At 50.3% G+C, this 19137-nt stretch overlaps 1 protein-coding gene across 2 annotated transcripts in view; it reads left to right on the top strand.

The window, feature by feature from the left end:
- The window catches only part of ZCCHC14 (zinc finger CCHC-type containing 14), a 61558-nt gene that overhangs the window by 33779 nt on the left and 8642 nt on the right, over positions 1–19137 (top strand). The window contains exons 3-11 of one of the 2 annotated variants that reach the window (XM_036924190.2): positions 3246–3319; positions 11358–11429; positions 14156–14265; positions 14620–14714; positions 14796–14850; positions 15855–16134; positions 17547–17638; positions 17979–18097; positions 18929–19069. In XM_036924190.2, the coding sequence (XP_036780085.2) occupies positions 3246–3319; positions 11358–11429; positions 14156–14265; positions 14620–14714; positions 14796–14850; positions 15855–16134; positions 17547–17638; positions 17979–18097; positions 18929–19069 (1038 nt within the window). The remainder of the gene's footprint in view (positions 1–3245; positions 3320–11357; positions 11430–14155; positions 14266–14619; positions 14715–14795; positions 14851–15854; positions 16135–17546; positions 17639–17978; positions 18098–18928; positions 19070–19137) is intronic. The other variant, XM_036924191.2, reaches the window with a different exon arrangement.

Here is a 19137-nt window from a genome sequence, read left to right as displayed (position 1 = left end):
GAGCCTGTCTGTATCGCACCCTGGGCTCTGTCTCCCCCTTCCAATGGATGGATATCACCCCAGAAATTGATATGTTTGTACACTTTTCCTCAGTAAGTGATGGGCCTTGTGGCAGTGACAGGCGGGGGCTGCCATATCTACCATGAGACTTCTAAGTGAGTCATAAATAGATGTCTGTATGCATGTATGTTTACACTTTACACTAACAAAGCCACATTGCAGAAATTTGGGGGAAAAGTACACAATTCTACCACCAAACAAAATTATCCCTATCATTTTTCATAATTCAGTTATAGTCTTTTTCTTTTACATTTTTAACAGCTGTAATTGTGCTACATGTACAATTTTTCAGGCAGTAATATAAGCATATATTCATGTTTTTGTTTTTATGATCATGGTCTTTAACAGCTCCAAAGTGGAGGGCACGCTTGCACACCTTTTAAGCCTAAGTAACACCCCAGAGCCCCGCTCTTCCCTCCGCCCATTGCCTGTCAGGACTCCCTCTCCAGAGCCCCCTCGGCCTGCCCTTGGAGACCCTTGACCACGGCCCCTGCTCTCAGGAGGGCGCCGGGAGGGACCCAGTGAGTGACTGACTGTAGGCTGGGCCTTGGCCGGCAGGCCTGGCAGGAAGAGGTGAATGGGCGGCGGCCGCAGGCTAATGGCAGGGGTGGGATGAGGCGCCACGTCGGTGGGCCCAACAGTTTTGAAGAGATCCTGCAAATATTTCACTCCTGGAGTTTAATTCAAAATGCCTCTTTTATTTGAAAACAGCTGAATAACATTCATCTGCTTTTCACATTTTCCTGTCCAGATATGAGTCACTTCCCACTCTCAGTCCAGATGGGGTTTTTTTCTTTTTACTCTTTTTCATAAATCCTCATGTTCAGTCCTAGAACATTTAGGTACATGAAAATGCTGACTCTATTTTTCTGTATTCATTGACTTTGTACATTCTGTTGTTTAAACAGGTAAAAGATCCAGATTAGAATGATGTCACTGTGGGCTAAGTCTTTTGTGAATACTTGTTGGGGAAACATAAACGCTGTGTATTTGCTCGCAGCCTGACTGAGGAGCCAGACAGGGACAGTGAGTAGTTCATGGTGCCTCTGAACGCAGAGCTTTCTTTGTTTTGCCAGAAAGGAAACAAACATTCCAATGTTTTTGGAGTAATTCCTTCCTGTAAGGTGCTATTTTAAGCATAAAATACTCTAAACCAAATGGGTTCTAGTATCTCCCAAGATGCATATAGACCCTGATGCAACTTTGCAAAATTGGGAAGCCTATAAAAGGATAATTAAGCAAGCGAAGGGTCTTCCCTAGGGGACTGTAACATCTGGGTGGGACTCTCTCTCTCGTTCACCGTTGCACCCTCAGTGTACACAGCAAGGGCTTCGTACGATGTGCTGGCAAGTGAACCAACGTTGATTTTAGAGCACGATGGACAAGGTTTTTCACAGAGGTCCAGATAGTAAATTCCTTTGGCGTGGGAGGCACATGGTGTCTAGCACAGCTACTGGGCTCTGCCATTATGGGTGGGAAGCAGCCACTGACGATACAGTGATAAGTGGCATGGCTTGCCGCGCGGTAGCGGAACCATGCCTCAAGCGGGCGGAGGGCAGCGCTGGCTGAGCGCTGCCCAGCGGGACACTCCATGAGGGCAGAGCACCCTGTGCCCCGGCTGTATGGTCATGGCCGCCACTATCCACACACGGCTGTTGAGCATTTAGAACGTGGTTACTGCAATCAAGGAATTAGATTTTTAACTTTATTCAATTGTGATTAGTACAAATTTAAATGGTCACGTGGTCAGCGGCTGTGGTATTGGGCAGCGCAGTCAGAACGTTCTCCAAAGCAAGTTACAAGGTACATGTTCTCTGGGGTGTTCACACACATCAGAGGAAGAAAGAGTTCTGTGGCCAAAAAAACTGGGCAGTGATTGCTAATAAAAATACTTAGCATTGCAGAACTTCTCAGAGCCTTTAACATACTACTGTACATAGACAGTCTACAAGAATAGTTCCTCAGGTATTTCCTCCAGAGTCTGACCATGAAGCTGTTTGAGGGTGGCTCTGAACATCTTAGAGGCCTCGTGTTCCTCGGAGAAGACTTTGGAAAACATTGATGTGGCAGATCAGGAGATAAAGCGTCTTTGGGGAGTCTAACACAGTAGTCTGTTAAGTTTCATTGAGTATTCCACAGTGGATGGTTAGGTTTAAGATCTGTAGAAATCCCCATAGTATACTGCCAAATGACTGCTCAGAAATAGTAAATGTAAGTACAGGAGGCTCACATATTAAAGCCTGCCTCATCTGCTGTGGTCTTCCTGGCTCTCCATAAAAGGTGGATTATTTGACTATTCGTCCTATAAAAAAGTACATATTAGTACTTGAGAAACACTAGTGTCTCAGTCAGGAATAGGACATACATATTGTAACATGGTCAGAGTGCCCGGAAACTATATCATTTGATAGGTGGCCATTTTACCCTCAACAAATGTTTGTGCTCAAATATTTACATCTTACAAACTTAGTTTGCATTTTAAGACTTAAGTTTGAGTGCTTAAAAACTTCATGGCAACATTTTGTTTTTGAGGAGAAAAGAAGTACACTGCACGTGGGAAGGGGGAGGCGTGGCGAGATGGGTGACTCAGAGCCCTCGCGGCAGTTTGTCTGTCCTTTTGTCTGTGCTGCTGCAGCCTCTGGCTGTCCTTGTCATATTCTGCAGAGGCAGCGTTAGGAGTCCCAGGGTCTTTTCTGTCACCGCTGCCCTGGCCACATGTAGCCTGGCCCTGTTCTAGAAGGATGGGCTGTATTCTGTTGACAAGAAGATCCAAACGAGAGACTCTGCGCAGCTGTGTCTGAAACAGTTACAGTTGAGAACGTTAAATATTCGTTTTTCAGAAATTGGAAGAGATGATGACTAACTTGCAGTTATAACTAGAGTCTCATGCATTCAGATAAACTTCTGTTCTCTTTTCAAGTGCCGTTCTCTTCTGTAATTGTTTTTACGTTTTGCCTGTTTTTTTGTTGTACTTTTAAATTCACCCTCAGCTCTTGAGTATGACAGCATTTTGCCGTCCTTGTGATTTCTTGTTCCAGGCAAGCATGCCACAAAGAGTCTGAGAGCGCTGGACATTACTTTGAAAATTGCTGAACTATCAAATGCTAAAGTCACATGTACTTAAAGGTTTTATTTCATTTTTATAATTTTGTTTGTTTGTATTTTTTTTTTTTTTACTTTTACAGTGAGTGTTGAAAAGATAGACCTGAAGGGATTATCACACACAAAAAACGAAAGAAATGTTGAATGTTCCTTTGAGGTAAGATGCTAAGTTTTTTCCCCTTTTCTCCTGGAAGGGGTAGGAAGGAAACATTACCATGAATACTTTTATTTATCTGAATAAAAGGGGCCTTTTCTCAAAGCCCTGTGCCTGTGCCGTGGGAGACAGAAAGCTGGGTTGGGCCCCGGGGGTGGGCCATCTCCGGCCTGGGGGGCAGCTCATCCCTGACCTTGGGGGTCTCTATGGTGAACGTGCCCTAGAGCGACATTCTCAGCTGCTGGTGGTTGGTCGCCTCGTTGGTTCAAGAGGAGAATTGTGAAAATTGTATTTTCACTGTGTATTAGGATCAGAGCCCCATGATAACAGTGACTGAAACACCACCAGCTACAGGAAGCTGTGCTCAGCGAGATCCTTCAGGGTCCAGGCTCCCTCCGGCTGACCCTTGGACACCCTGAGGATGCGGCCGTTGTGCCTCATGATCCGAGGCGGCAGCTAGGGCTCTAGTCCTCACACTGTCCTGCAGGGCAGCAAGATGCAGGAGGAAGAGGAGGAGAAAGGGTTTTCTTTCTCTTAAAAGCACCCACTGGACACAGCTGCATATGTTTTTTTGACCAGAACTTAGTTTCTTGTTCTTGCTTAACTGCAGAAACGTGTTCTGGCCAGTCGTGTCCCCAGCATTGTTACCTGCCCATCATGCTGTGTTAAGGTTTGCCCTTGACCCCTGAATATTGATTAATAAAGGAAATCTGCTTCCAGCATTATTGGGGAGTAGTAGGAATAAAAGTTTTCAGTTACTGTCTAGCATGTTATTTACACTATGTGTAGTTTACTAATTTTTGAAAGAGTGTAGATACATCAAAATGCTTTAAATACTTTTACCACTAAAAAGATAAAATGTTCACTTGATTTGGGAAGTGCTGCATCATGAGAATCAGCTGTTAGGCTCTGGATGTGTCTTCAGAATGTGTGGGAGAGGTGGTTTAAAGGTGGGTTCGGAAGTGGGTTTAAAGGTGGTTTAAAGCTTGCTACTGACACCCAAGTCTTGGTGAACAGAGGCCTTGGAACCCCATTGTCCTCAGGGCCTGGTAGGGATCAGGAGCCCAGTGGGCCCCTGGAGCCTTCGGTGTGTTGTCTGCTCCCCTCTGCTCCTCTGATGCCCCTGAGGGGCCGGTGGTGGTCCTTGTCTGCCTCCACGGGAGCTGCCTGTTTGGGGGCCGCTGAGCATGGAGCCCCTCAGCCTGTCTGATCACACTGGGCTTTGATTTGCCCTTCAATGCCTGGTCCCATTACTCGGGCTCCATGAGACGTGGTAACTGTGCACCATGACTGCCCGCAGCCTCTCTGTGAAGAAAGGAGCTTTGGCAAAATAGGCACTTGGCCTCTCATGGACTCTCACGGGAGAGGGAGTTGTGGTCAGGAGGGGCAGGGGCAGCAGGCCGGCAGGGACGGGGACACGGCGCCCTGAGTCCTCAGACAGCAAGCCCGACGACAGGAGGAGCCCGGAGCTGGCAGCCTGGAGGCCGGGTGCGGACCTGAGACCTCTGCCCGGGACACTGCTGGCGGGGGTTGACAGACAGCCGTCACATGGAGCTAACGTAGGGCATTTCTGCCCTAAACGTTGAAGCTCAAGAGTTTTAGTGTTTAGAAAAGGCTTCAGGTATCTAAAACAGCTTTCCTGATGAGATAACCAATGAAAGTGTTCTTGTGTTTAGGGCAGTGATGGCCCTCGCAGCGCTGGCTGTCCAGCAGTTGTGCTTGGGGGATGGGCTTGCTGTGCCTAAGGCGCTTACAGCCCAAACTGCTTCTGCTGGATGGGGACTTGAGGCCAGAGGAAAGACAGAACCAACTTTTTTAATAGTCTGCCTGTTATGTGCAAAGCACACTGTGCAGCATAAGCTGTGTGCTTGTTCGGTGCTGGCCAGCTGCGAGTGGCTGCCTGAAGGATGCCAGCGTGTTACCCGTGTGCTCGGATCCAGGACTGCTGTCACGTGAGAAAGGTGAAGCTGCATGTGGGGTGTGTCGCCTCTGGCATCTCGCCACGGCCATGCTCCTGGCTGAGCAGCCACTGCTCTACAAAGGGGGGGATCTGCAGGCAGTACCAGGAGACGATGGCTTAGCATGTCTTTAAACTTGGACTCCCCTTCAAAAATAGACCTAGGAGAAGGTGTTTGCTGTGTTGGAATCAGCTAGTTGATTCTAAAATGTGTATGGGAAGAGCAGTCAGAACCGTTTTGAAAAGCAGAGAATGGTTGGAAGACCCATACTCCCGAACCTCAAGACTTCATACTGAGCCACAGGAACCCTGAGCTGTGGCCTTGCCGAAAGGGTAGATAGAGATGCTGATCAGCAGAACAGAACAGTCTGGAATTAGTCTCACATGTAAATGGACAATTGATTTTTGACAAAGGTACAAAGACAGTTCACTGAAGATCTTTCCAACAGATGGTTCTGGAACAGACATCCCTGTCCAAAAAAACGAACCTTGACCAAAATTATTATACAGACATTAACTCAAAATTGATCATAGACCTAAATATGTATAACCTAAACCTGTAAGACTTCCAGAAGATAGCATAGGAAAACACTTGGTGACTGATACTAGGCAAAGATGTCTTAGGTAATGCCAAAAATATGATCCATAAAAGACAAAATAAATAAATTAGACTTCATCAAAATTTAAAACTTGCTCTTCAGAAGGCACTGTTAAGAAAATGAAAAGACAAGCCACAGATGAAAAAACACTTTGAAATTATACATCTGTTAAAGGATTTGTATTCAAAATGTATAAAGAACTTTCAAAACCCAGTAATAAGCAAACAACCCAATAAAAAATGAGCCACAGCTTTGAACAGACACTTCACCAAGGAAGATGTCTGGAAGGCAGAGTACCTGTGAGCAGATGCTCAGCATCACTAGTCATCAGGACACCAACTAAAACCACAGCCAGACACTACTACATGCCTCTTGGAACGGCCGGCAGGACAGAGGCCAGCTGCACCCAAGGTCGGCAGGCCCGGGGAGGTACTGGGGCTCTCCTACGCTGCTAGGGGCGTGTAAGAAGGTACAACAACTTTGGAAAACAGTTTGGCAGTGTTCTAAAAAGTTGAACATTTCCCTAATATATGACCCATCAGTTCCACTTCTAGGTATTTACCCAAAGAAGATGAGAACACGTGTTCACACAAAGGTTGGTACGTGAGCATTCCTAACAGCTCTAATCCCCAAGTATCTGTCTACACGAGATGGATAAACTGTGATGTCATATCTGATGTCACACCAGAGTTCAGAGCACAAAGGAGTGAGCTATGTTACAGTCAGCAATATGGATGGAACTCAGACGATCGTGCTGTGAGAAAATAAACCAGACGCCCACCAGAAAAGGGGTATATATCCAATGAGTCCGTTTACATACAGTTCTGGGAAATTCAGAGTGTGTGCAGGGAGAGGCTGCCGGATGGCCTTGTGGGGAGAGGCAGGAGGAAGCCCCTGGCGGGGACGGCTGGTTCCGTTACATTGGTGAGAGTGATGGTTGGTGGGGAGAGACACGCGGCGACGCGGCGAAGCTTAGCAACTTGTACCCTTTACATGCAGCTCGTCCTCAGTTATAACTCAATAGAACTTCAAGAAATTACCTGAGTGATGATTGATTAAACCTTTGTTTTTGTCCACAGAACCATAACTAATGAAGATTAAATAAACTGTCCTTTAGATAGGTTGTCTTTTGTATGTGGAAGTAAAGAGCTGTTACACTGTGACCAGAAGAACAAACTTCACCAGGAGTGTCTGCCGTACCTTGACGGGATATGACCGTCTATGGCTGACAGTGTAGAAAGACTCAAACATTTTTTCTGAAAGCCATCACTTATTCATGGAGAAATAAATGACACTCCACTTCAGCAGTTTTCTCAGCCTTATTTCTAGTTTTAGTTTTTATGTATCATTGTTTTCCAGGATACAAAGGAAAGGTTACTTACAGGAGTTGAGTTTCCTCTTCTTTTCCATGGAGTGAGTTTTGTTTTTGCTGAGGATGTTATGATTGCAAGTTACTAGTTCCTGAGGAAATCAGATCAGTATACAGGAAGCAAGGGGCAGAATCCTTTTAAATATAACATCAACATGGAACTATGTACATGTGAAGTACCCAAATTTTACCAGCTTTCGAGTTCACTGTTGAGAAACTGAGGAACTAACACTTTTATAAATAAACCTTATTCATTACACATGAAGGACAGGAAGGGGAAAAAGTCTCAAAAGACTAGGCAAACAGACCCTTGAAACACTGGTTAGATTGTAGTTTATTGCCCTAAAAGGACCAGGGGATAATGCTAGTAGAAATGACTTTTTAGTTCATCCTTACCAGACACTACATTAATTTTAGTGTTCTATCTTTTCTTTAAAGTTCATTTTTTCGTGTCAGAACAATCTTAACTATTCTGAATATTTTATTGCTATTAGCAGAGGATGGGTCTAGGCTGCTATTTTTAAATTTAGCTTGTGTTCGCGTTGGTCGCTCTTGGGCAGAGTTGAGTGTCCGGCGTTCGTGGTGCTCGCTCTCCTGATGCGCATCTTGGGGGGTGTTGCCAGGGCACCTGTGGTAACCATAGGGTGTGCGCTGGGCACTTTTCCCCTCAAGCAGTGGTTTTCCCTGGAGTTAATGGTCTCTTTGTGTTTTGCTTAGGGACAGTACTTAGAACATGGCTTTCCCCTTGAAGTTCTCACTGGTTGTCAGGAACTCCCCCAGTACATGCCGTTTGTCTTTGGAGCTGCGGCTTTGCCCCACCCTGGCTCTGGGGTCTGGAACCAGACAGTTGGCTGCCATGTGGGTCCCCTTCCATCACCGGGGGCCCTTCCTCCCTCTGGCCCCGTCCTGTTTTCAGGTCTTCTGTCATCTTCTGCCCTGGGTTGGTCCTGCTAGTTTCTCAGAAAGTGTCCTTGGGAGGCACAGTTTTTGAGAGCTTTCATTTCTGGGGATCTTTCTGTCATGTTTTGATCTTTCAACCCTGGCCTGTCACAGGTCTAGCTTGGACACCACTTTTCCTTAGGACTTTGAGAGCACTGCTCATTTACTGTCTGGCAGCATTGCTGGGGAAGAAGCATAACCTTTTGGATCCTGACTTGTCCCATGCCCTATTTTACAGTTGCTGGCAGTTTTTAGGCCTCTGGTAGTCTCAGTGTTTGCACATTTCTCAGACGTGGAGGTGTGTTTGGAGTAGTGTTGCTGTCACCAGGGTCCTGGGACTCGGGGGCCCTCAATCTCAAAACTCGTGTCCCTTTGGGGCCTGGTCTTGACCCTCCCTTTGCCTTCCTCCTCTCCGTGCTCCCTGGCATCCTTATTTTGGAACTCTGGCTTCTGCATATCAGCCCTCAAGACTGGTCCTTCGTTTGCTGTTTCTGTGTTCTCTCCCTTTGATGTTTCAGTCCACTTCGTGGAAGACTACCTCACCTTCCATCTCTTCAAGGGAGCGCCTCCCTCTGCCTTGTCTTCGGCCTCTGCGCGTGCGTCTCCTGCTGCCCTTTCTCATACAGTGGCCTGGTCCCAGCGGTGCGCTCCTCCCTTGTTCACTAAGGGCAGCAGTGATCCTCTTTAGTCCGGGCGCAGCTTGCTTCTCCTGCATGGCCTGTGCTTCCCACGGGTTGCCTCCTTCCGTGCCTGCCTTGCCTGTGTCCGTGCTGGCTCTGGCACCCCTCTGAGGCCGGGGGTCGGTCGGTGACTTTAGTGTGCGGCATAAGCAGCAGGCGGGGGCCTCCGGCTGGCCTGTTCTGTACAGAATGAAGACCACGCTGCTGCGTGAGCTGCAGAGCGCGGTCCTGTGGAGATGCGGCTGAGGAGCAAGTCAGAGGGCTGAGGCCCTGGTGTGTCATTCCCCGCAGCGTGCGTCTGCTTTGTGTAGGCTTGCTTCTTGTGTATGCTTCAGACGTGTCAGAGTCTATCTCAGCAGGGCCCGAGGACGCGCAGTAGGAAGTACTGTGCCGTCACCCAGCGGGCCGTGTCTTCTCCCGGGGCATGTGAGGCTGGGGGAGCTCACGCTCGGAGCCCTCTTGGATTTGATGGGAAGTGTCTCTCTCCAGCATGTGGCCTGATGGAGGCCGTCCCCCCACGTCTACAGCCCTCCTGGGGCCTGTCCCTTCCTCTGGTCTGAGGGAGCCATTCAGCGGGCAAATCGGAGTGGCATGAACGCAGCCTGTGGCGAGCGAGCTCTTGGTTTCCAGTCCTTGTTTTCTGTCTGCCATAGGCTGAAATAGCAACTGCTTTGCCAAAAAAAAAAAGCAGGAGCAGACAGCCTGAGATGGTCTGCACCTACTTACCGTGCATCCCGATTGGGGAAGTAGATCGTCTGTGTGCAGAATGGTCTCCACGGTGCACTGTGCAGAGGCCGGAGTCCGTGTTTAGCTGGCTCGGTGCGGCCATGGCACCTCAGGGTGGAAGGGGCGCGAGAAGAGACCCAGACCGGAAGCAGTTCTGTGTCGTGGGCAGGAAAAGCGGGGAGAGCCGCGCTCCACAGCACAGGTTCTCGGAAAGACACAAGATGCCCACAGTACTTTCGGGCACATATTTGTGACCGGGAAGTTTTTGCCTTTAATCATAGATGTTGCTGATATTCTGTGTGGTAGCACTTGCTCTTGGGAAACTTTTTAGCGTCACAGCATTTGATTAGGTTTGGACAGCAAGGAACGTCTGTTCAGAGAGTGCCATGGCCTGCCTGCTGGCGTTCCAGGAAGCCCTGGGACCTCAGGACGAGGAAGGCATCCCTTGTCTCCATGAGCTTGTATCCTGTGGGGACTTGATGAAGCAGACGCCTTAGTGGTTGTGCGGTGTGACAGCTGCTGAGCTGGAAAGGGACTGGTTTGCATCCGGCAGACGAGGGGCAGGCGGCTGACCCTCCAGGCCCAGGCGGCCATCCGCGAACACGCCGGGCTGCTTCTCAGGAGATGAGGGCGGGTGCGGGGATGGAGAGGGCTTTTGTCTCCCCAGTCTGCATTAAATTAGTATGATACTTTCTTTTTTGGTAATAAAATTCATTTGGTCATTTTATTTCCTGACTTGAAATCCTCCGGTGGCTTCTGGATTTTAGAGGAAAGTTCAGGTTCCATGGTTCAGCCCTTCTTGCTGTGGCTCCTGCCCCCTTCTCGTCTCCCACTGTCCCCCTGCGGCTCATTCTTCCAGCGGGCTTCTTATTCGCCTTTCTGAGTCCAGCTCATTCAGCTCACACTTTTCTTGGGGCAGAAGAGCCCTCTGATGTGCTATGCCCGGCTCCTCCCCCTCGCGTCAGCCCCTCGGGTGGCCAGTGTTGGGTAAGTGCAGGGGAAGGCTGCGGAAGGACACCGCCCTACCCCAGGGGCTCCCAGTCCACCTGGGGACACCGGCATTCATGACGTCACGAAATGAAACCACCCTGTCCTGTGTGCAGGTGGGGAAGACCAGGCGTGTGCCCAGGTCTGCATCACACTGTAGAACTTCTTCCAGAAAGCCCTTTCTGTGCCTTCTCGCCGAGTGCTTCCTGCTGCCCACCCCTGCTCTGATGGAAGGCCACCTCTGCTGTTCTTGGACTGGCCACTTGCCTGTTGTCCCAGATATGCCCCCTGTGCAGTCCCCAGCTGTCCTGAGGGCCAGGCCCTGTCTCAGTTTTCAGTGTGTCCATGGCACCTGACGCCTGAGCACTGGCTGCTTAGGTGAATGGGCTGGTTTCTGGTAACTTCTGAATGCCGAGTCCAGATCCTGTTGATTGACCCAAGAAGAGGGGCTCCCCTTGAAGGGTATGCAGGGGCACCTGTAAGCAATCGGCTGCTTTCTAGAACTCAGGAGCAGCCTTAGACACCATGTTCCATGTTGGAGTGGTTTGGTGATATTTGAACAATTGTGCAACGCAGGACATTAAGCTTTAATGGGCTGGAGTTATGTGATGTTTTCTGTAACGAGTCAAAGGATGTGTAAAAGCACCACTCACCAGATGTGCAGTTCTCCATAGCTCATTGTGCCCGCCACACCTGTGCCAGCCAAGGGTTCCTGGACAGGTGTGCTGTGAACTAAGTATGTGGTGTCTTGTTTTTAAGGTTTGTTTGTTTATTTGTTTTTAAGGTCTTGTGGTCTGATTCTTCAATAACATCAGTAACCAAATCTTCCTCTGAAGTGACTGAATTTATTTCAAAGGTAAGGTGGTCAGGGGCTCTTACAGAAATTAAAAGGCTGCCCTCCCCCAGTGGGTGCCTGCTTCCGTCCACCAGCCTGGCGAGCGGTGCCAGCAAACACGCCTTTGCATGGCAGTGGCAAGGCGTGCACGACAGTGAGCACGCAGCCCTCGGAGCTGTGCCCCGTGCCCCTTGTGGCTGTGAGAATGAGTGAGGCAGAGGCCGCAGCTGCACGCACAGCCGAGGGGCGGTTGGCTCTTTTCCTCTTCTGCAGAGGCTGAGGGGGAGGGGCACACACGGGGCTCAGAGGTCACCTTGGTTCACCTTTTAAACGGATTCAACAAATAATCATTTGAACAAAAGGTTCCACTAGTACAAGTTCCACTAGTAAAATGGTTCCACTTTGTTACCTGCACACACATGTACATGCACACATATGTGCATAGCTGTGTATTCAAGGCCCACTGGCCTGTGCCATGACACTGAACCTCTGTCTTAGTCAAAGGGATGCATCTCAAGTCACCTTTGTCTTATGGAATCGCATGTCTGAAGTGTCTCCAAAGTGAGTCTAACATTTCTATGACGGAATCAAGCACATAGTCCTGTAGGAGAGCGTCCAGTGGAGGGATCAGAGGCTTGGGCAGAGCTGCTTGGTCTCGCCCACCCTTCTGGCCCATTAGGCGGAAGCACATAGGTGCCATGCTGTCCAGGGTCACGGACCCTCCCCAGGGAAGGCACGCCTTCTTCTGGAACATTGAGAACACTAAGTTTCCTCTCCTTTATGTCTCTTGGTTTGTAAAAAAGCACTTTATCTGGGCTCCACTGATGCTGATGGGAACCTCGACCTTGCATTGACCTTTTGTGTAGGTGTTTATAGTGGCTAATATTCACCTGGCTTTGGGTTCTGACCTTCCTGGGTATCTGGTTTGCTGTCTTTTGTTAATTTTGGAAAATTCTTATTCATTATCTCTACAAATACTTCTTCTGCACCACATCTCATCTCTCTTGCCGAGACTTCAGTTACCTGCACTTGGACCTTTGATGGTGTCCATGGCTGTTAGGTGCCCATTCTGATTTTCTTACTCTTTTCACTCTGTGTTTCAACTTGGATAATTTCTATTTTGCTCTGTCTTCAAGTTCATTGATGATTTTCCTCAGCTCTGCTCAGCTGCTGATGAGCCTGTTGAGTTTGCTGAGTCCCTCATCTCTGGTGCCCTGGTTTTTGGATTTTCCAAGCTTTTCCATTTGGCATATCTTATTACAAAGTTTCCACCTCTCTGCTGAAATCTCCCCATTTGTTTGTTCATGTTGTCCATTTTTTTGAAACTAGATCCTTTATATGTTAGTCATAGTTTTTCTTGAAGTTGCTGTCTGATAGTTCCAACATCTGGTGATTTCTTTTTCTGATTTTGATGATTATCTTGACAATAGTTTTCTATGCCCCCTTATTTATTTATTTATTTTATTAATTAAATTTATTGGTGTCTTGCTATTTTTGATTGAATGTTACACATCATGATGAGAAACTTCAGAGACTGAGGGAAACAGTATGTGTGCCTGAAAATGGGCACGCTGCATGCTGCTGTGGGGGCCACTGGGGACCTCGAGGTGGTCCATTCTGGAGTTGGGCTGGGCTCGGGTCCTGCACCGCAGGTACTGGCAGTGTGCCTCAGGCGTCAGGTCCCTCCAGCAGAGGGCGGCTGCTGCCTGGAGCCTCGGGTGGGCTGGAGCATCGGACGTCCTCCTTGCTGGCCTTGCTCACCCTCAGCATCCTGGTGTGCATGGCATGGACACTGTGGGCCCCTCACCCTCAGGAGACTGCTGTTCCTGCTGCCTGGTGCAGGCTTGGGGGCTTATAGCCTCGGTCCCAGCACAGGGCCCTGGGGGCGCTCTCAGCACCCCGGCCCCCCTCCCCCTGCAGCGACCGGCCTCCGTCTGTACTGGTGGAGGAGCCTCAGCCCAGAAGGGCTTCTTCTAAAGGGCCAGAGGGGTTTGCTTTTCCCTTCCCCCAGAAGTAGGGCCTCCTTGCCCACAGCCTGGTGCCAAGGCCTCTTACCTTCCCCCAGAGGTAGGAAAGCATAGCTTCTGCCTCAGCCCAGGACCATAGGAACTTGGCTTGGGCCCTGGCAGCAGAAGCCATCCCGTCCCTCTCTCTGAGGCTCAGCTTTGCCTGGGATTGAGAGAAGGCTCCAGGAAAGGGCACAGGGCTCCCTGTCCAGCCCCAGGGGCAGCCAGCCCACACCTGTGCCGTCTGTTTGGGCCCTCCTACCTCCTGTCCGTGGGGGAGAGTGGGGCCGAAGCACAGCTCCATGTCTGCACTCCTGGCCCATACTCAGCCTGTGGGACTGTGTCCATCTCAGCTGAGCTCTCTCCCTACTTGTATGGCGGCCACCTCTTCCTTGTGCTCTGCCCCACTGAGACAGTCCATGTGTCCTGTCTGTCCTTAGAGGGGTAGATCCCTCTTGAGATTCAGCTCACGTGGTGGCCTCGTAGCTCAGCTCCCAGTGGACACCAGGACAGGTCCCATCGTGCAGTCGTTGGCCTTGACGTGAAGGTGGGTGTGCGATGTCCTCCCGCGGCTGTCTGCATCCTCGGGCCCGTGGGACCCAGTAGCCGGAAGGATGGTGTGTCGGGTCCGAGCAGCAGCTGTCACCGCACAGTGCCTGCCCAGGCTGTCTGGAGGCCGAGGCGCTGAGGTCACGTGATGTGCGTCAGGACACACTTGCTGGGCTTTTTCATCTCTTTCAGTTATCCCAGCTATACCCTGAAGAGAATTTGGAAAAATTCATTCCTTGCTTAGCTGGCCCAGATTCATTTTACATGGAGCGAAACCACCTGGATCTGGAAGCGGACCTGAGGTAATGCCCACCACCCCGCTAGGCCCCTGGGTGCCACTGTCAGCAATGGCGACGGCGCCAGGCGCAGGCCTGCAGGTGCAGACACTGCCTGCTCCTCCTTTGGGCTCCCATGGTGATGGTCTGGTCTCTGCTCTGCCTGCATGAGGCTTGATTCATACAGTGTGTTACAGTGTCAGTAGGGAGGGTCCAGGGGAAAGTGTGACACACAGCAAGAATCATGCCGAACCAAAGCAGGGGGTAGAGGCTTGTGCCCTTCTCTGGTACACATTTCTCCTGATGGAGGTTAAAGCCGCCCCCCCCCAGTCTTCGGCCTGCCATCTCAGTGCTGATGGAAACCCTTTGCTCAACTTTCAGGTATTTGGCTGTGCTGCCTCCCCACATACTGAGAAACGACCATGTGAAGAAGTTTTTCAGCACTTCACCTCCCACCCAACAGCTTCAAAGTCCAAGTGAGTTTGTGAGACATGATTAAATAAGAACACAACATGCTCACTGTCTGTAGTTTTTATAATACATATTTTACCTTGCAGGTCCTGGCAACCCTGCCCTTTCCAAAGTGGGCACCATGACGGGCATGTCTGGAAGGTGAGGTGCCACTGGGTAGCCAGGACGCTCGCTTTCTTCTGACTGTGAAGATAACTGTCTATAGGGTGACGTCCTTCTCCATCTTAGTCCTGAATAGTAGTGAGAGAGGAATTGCATAGAGATGATTCAGTTTACGATTTCTCAAAAAAAAAAAGCCTCCTCTGAGCCCCTGGAATTGGAATCCCCAAGGATGCTTGTTGCGAATGCCAGTTTCTGGGCCCAGCATGCTCCAGGAAAGCGGGATGCTGAATGTCTTCGTTTCCACGAGCCCCTGGGGGTGATGATGCCGCGAGGTGCCAGAGCCAGTGCGCGGGGCCTGTTGGTGGGAGGCCTGACGCTGATGCTCACAGGCGGCCGGCAGGCTGTCTGCCTGGGCAGCAGCTGGCAGGCAGGTGCGCCGGCATCGCAGACACACACGGACAATTGTGTGAAGCCCCAGTCCAGTGTGAGGTCTTGGAAAGTGCAGATTTCCTGCGCCCTTGGCCTGGTGCGTAGGGAGCCCGTGTGAATGCCTGTGGGTTGCAGTTTCTGCTGGCGGGGGCAGGGACTGGAGTGGGCAGGGACTGGAGTGGGGTGCCTTTTGCTCCTTCCAGCCTTCTAGGATTTACTTAAAAAAAAATAGAATATTAAGGATTTAGGGGTCTTTTAATTTATGATTATCAGTATCATCTTGTAATAGAAGTCACTTGGCAGCCCAGTCAGAAGTCCGATGGTGACACACACACATATACATGCACACAAGTAGACAAATGTACTCTCAAGTTCTTACACAGAAATGCATGTATACACATGCACACCCGCTCCCCACATCACGTATGTGTCCACTGCTGTAGATGTGGGCCTGAAGGGTGGGTGCGGCACGGCGGGGAGGCGCAGGAGCCGGAGCGGGCTGCGGTGGGACCACGGCCGTGAAGATGCAGCCCGGGCTTGAGAGCTGCCTCGTGCACAGAGGGGTCCTCAGTGCTGGTCGGGCTTTTGAAAACCTCTGTCTGCTGCCCTCGTAGGCCCGTGTGCGGAGTGGCTGGCATCCCGTCGTCTCAGGGCAGTGCCCAGCACCACATGCAGCACTCGGCCGGTGCAGCCGCCTTGCCCCACTGCTCCCATGCAGGAGGTGCGGGCTCAGCGCTGGCCTGCCGCGCCCAGATGGACCCCTCGCCTGCCGTCTTGATGCCCTCCGGTCTGCAGAGCCCCCCCACCCAGGAGCAGAGTGGGATCTTAGACTGGCTTCGGAAGCTGCGGCTGCACAAGTATTACCCTGTCTTCAAACAGCTCACGATGGAGAAGGTGTGTTGGGTTCCAAGCTATGTGTCACCCCTTATTTCTGTGGGTAACCTCTTTTTTCTGACCGCAGTCCTAGAAATGAGTTGGGTTTCTAAGTCATATGGATGTGGAAAGCACACAGCCCAGACTTGGGTGCCAGCTCATGTGTGCCGAGTTCCGCCTGCTCCCCGATGCGGCCATGGGCGTGGGATTCAAGACTGCCTGCAGCTGGGGCAAAGCTGAAACAGGGCTGATCGTATGAAGGAGCTTTTAGATAGCTTGGGGTCTTTACATGTTAGAGAGTCTGTGTGACATGGAGGATGCCTGTCTCCAGCAGCCCTGTGATGGGCAGAAATGGTGAATCTCGGCACCTGCGTGGCCTCCTAGATGCTGTCCTGTGCAGGCCTGTGCGGGTGCTGAAGCTCAGTGGGGAAAGAACCAGATTGGTTTGAGCCAAGCAACCAGCTCTCTGTTGATCTGGCTTGATTTAGGGTCATGTAGCTAAAGGAGTGGGTCAGTTTTATGTCTTTTGGGGAGTCCTACATACGTGTTATTCTTCACAGTAGAGTTTGGTGAGGAAAATTTTTTTCATTCTTAAGAAAATTTCTGAAATTTCATACATCTTGATATGACTGATGAAACTAAACCAGGCGTGTGCAGTGTCTGGGCTCAGAACACCCTCTGCTGGCTAAAATGACATGGTGGCTTTTATCCATGTGAAATTTCCTTTGTCAGGAAACTGCAATAGAACCTAGAAATCAAAGCTTTTACTATTGTAATAAAAAACAAATTTTAAGCATTTTGTTATATGTTTGGTTTAGTATTCATAAACCTTAAAAACAACAGATATTACTGATCATGATCAGTTTTAAAAGTTTTAATCTAATGTCTGAGTTGAAATGCCTAAAATTGCAAAGCATATTAAGGGCCGCCAGGAGAATCAGCACGTGGGCCAGACAGCTGCTCGGCTCAGGTCGCATCTCCTTTTCTTGAGTCACTTGCTACCCAAGAAAGTGACTGCTGTTCCTAAAATGATGGTGATTCTGAGAAAACAGTTGGTAAACACAGATTAACATCTTGCATTTGAGAGGGGTGCCCAGGGAAAGGGGGCGCTTGTGCAAATGGCATTTTCTTCAGGCACCAGCTGCAGAGTAGGGCCCTCCGGGTGCTCGGCCTTCCTGAGCCGTCCCTCAGGCACCTGGGCAGGAGGCACCGGGGACATGGCCTGTGACCCTTAGGTGCAAAATGAGCATCTTGTCTCATGAAGCCATTTAGTGAGTGAGTGGGCAGTGTTTCTAAGTCTTTCATTACCTGAATAAGTTTGGTCTGTTTGCATGTCCTGAAGGTAGAATAATTTACTAAATTAAAGTCCAAATTATTTGCTTTAGGATCCTAATTAATTCTCATAACTCTGTAATTTGTTTCTTCTGTGGAAGTTTCTGAGCCTTACAGAAGAAGATCTGAATAAATTTGAATCCCTCACCATGGGAGCAAAGAAAAAACTCAAGACGCAGTTGGAGCTGGAGAAGTAAGTGTGAACTGGTTTGGGAGATGTGTGCTTGTTTGAGGTTCCAACATTATGGTCAGGGGCTGGGACTGAGCTTTGTTTAAACATGAGTGAGGCATTATGTCTAGCATTGCTTATCAAACCTTAATTAATTTTAATATTCTGCAAATGTGGCTCTGGTTTGCTAGGAAAGGCCCTTTTTAGTGTCTCTGACAGAATATATTGTTTCCACCCCAGAGAGTGTTTGGATGGAGATCCCCTTTGTGTGGACATTCATACTGAGGCAAGGTTTGGGGCATTAGAAGGTCCCTCAGTGGCAGAGTGCGGCACTCCCTTGTTTACGTGTTTTCTTGCTGCGCAGGGAGAAGTCGGAGAAACGGTGCCTGAACCCCTCAGGCCCGCCCCCGGCTACCAGCAGCGGGGTGGCCCGTGTGCCCCCCACGAGCCACGTGCAGCCCGTGCGAGGCAACCACGCTGCCGGTGAGTGAGGGTCGGGCCCGTGTGGGCCTGTGCGTGGTGGCCGGCTCCTCCTGATGTCACTAGGCTGCAGAGCACACCCTTTTCCATTGACATCTTTAGTATTTACAATTACTCCTCATTATTTTAGCTTTTACGGTTTCCATGGTGAATGGAAGGGCATTTGTTAGGAGCTGGTGGCCTCTGCAGGTATTGGGGCAAAAGTGTTAGATCCAGAAACCGCCCTGGTGACAGGGACGCATAGGAAGCACACGTCGGGTGGGGGCCAGTGGCCTTGCGAGGGGCACTGCCCAGAAGCCATCTGGAAGCACCGTGTGGGCCTGAGTCCCCGCTGCCGCCCTCCCCTCCCCCCTGCCCTCTCCTGCTCCTCAGGGAAAGTCCGAGGATGCCTGTAATGGTTCTGTTGTTTTTTATACAGTAGAAATTTCAAGAGTAACAGTAAACCAGGAAGAAGAAAAAGCCAGTGTATCTTTTAAGTAGTTATTTGATTCAAAAGACTTTGTGTCCCTCAGTGTGTGTGGATGTGGCTTCCGGGAGCCCTCGCTTCCTGCCTCCAGTTCTGAATAGGGGGTGGCAAGTGGCATCTGGCCGAGGGCAGTGTGCGCGTCTGCTGCTAAACTGGCCATCTGGCTTGGGGTAGCTTGTTTTTGTGCGGGTCCCAGAGCCCTGTCTGGATTGGGGTAACAGCTCCTGCCGCCACGGGTGGGTGTAAGGGAGTCAGTGCAATAGACGTGCACGGAGGCAGGCGAGGTGGGCTCAGGTGCTGGCCAGCCCGACTCCCTGGCACGTGGACTCTGGCGCCTGTTTCGGATGGTCACCACCCCTTTTCCACAGCGCTGCGGGTGGAAGTGGAGCAGCCCCCTCACCAGACAGCTCGGGAAGGCAGCTCCTCAGAGTGCTCCAGCTCCTCGCCCAGCCCAATGGGGGTGCCGGCCCGGGAGGAGAGCTCGGACAGCGCCGAGGAGAGTGACAGACGTAAGGGCTCCCAGCGGCTCGCGCTGCCCGCCATGCCCACCTGCACCAGCCGCTGTGCTGACACGGTG

This window comes from Manis pentadactyla, chromosome 15, assembly GCF_030020395.1.
Source record: "Manis pentadactyla isolate mManPen7 chromosome 15, mManPen7.hap1, whole genome shotgun sequence".
NCBI classification, from domain to species: domain Eukaryota; kingdom Metazoa; phylum Chordata; class Mammalia; order Pholidota; family Manidae; genus Manis; species Manis pentadactyla.
The sequence above is the reverse complement of the archived record's forward strand: the minus strand, read 5'-3'. Positions and strand labels throughout refer to the sequence as shown.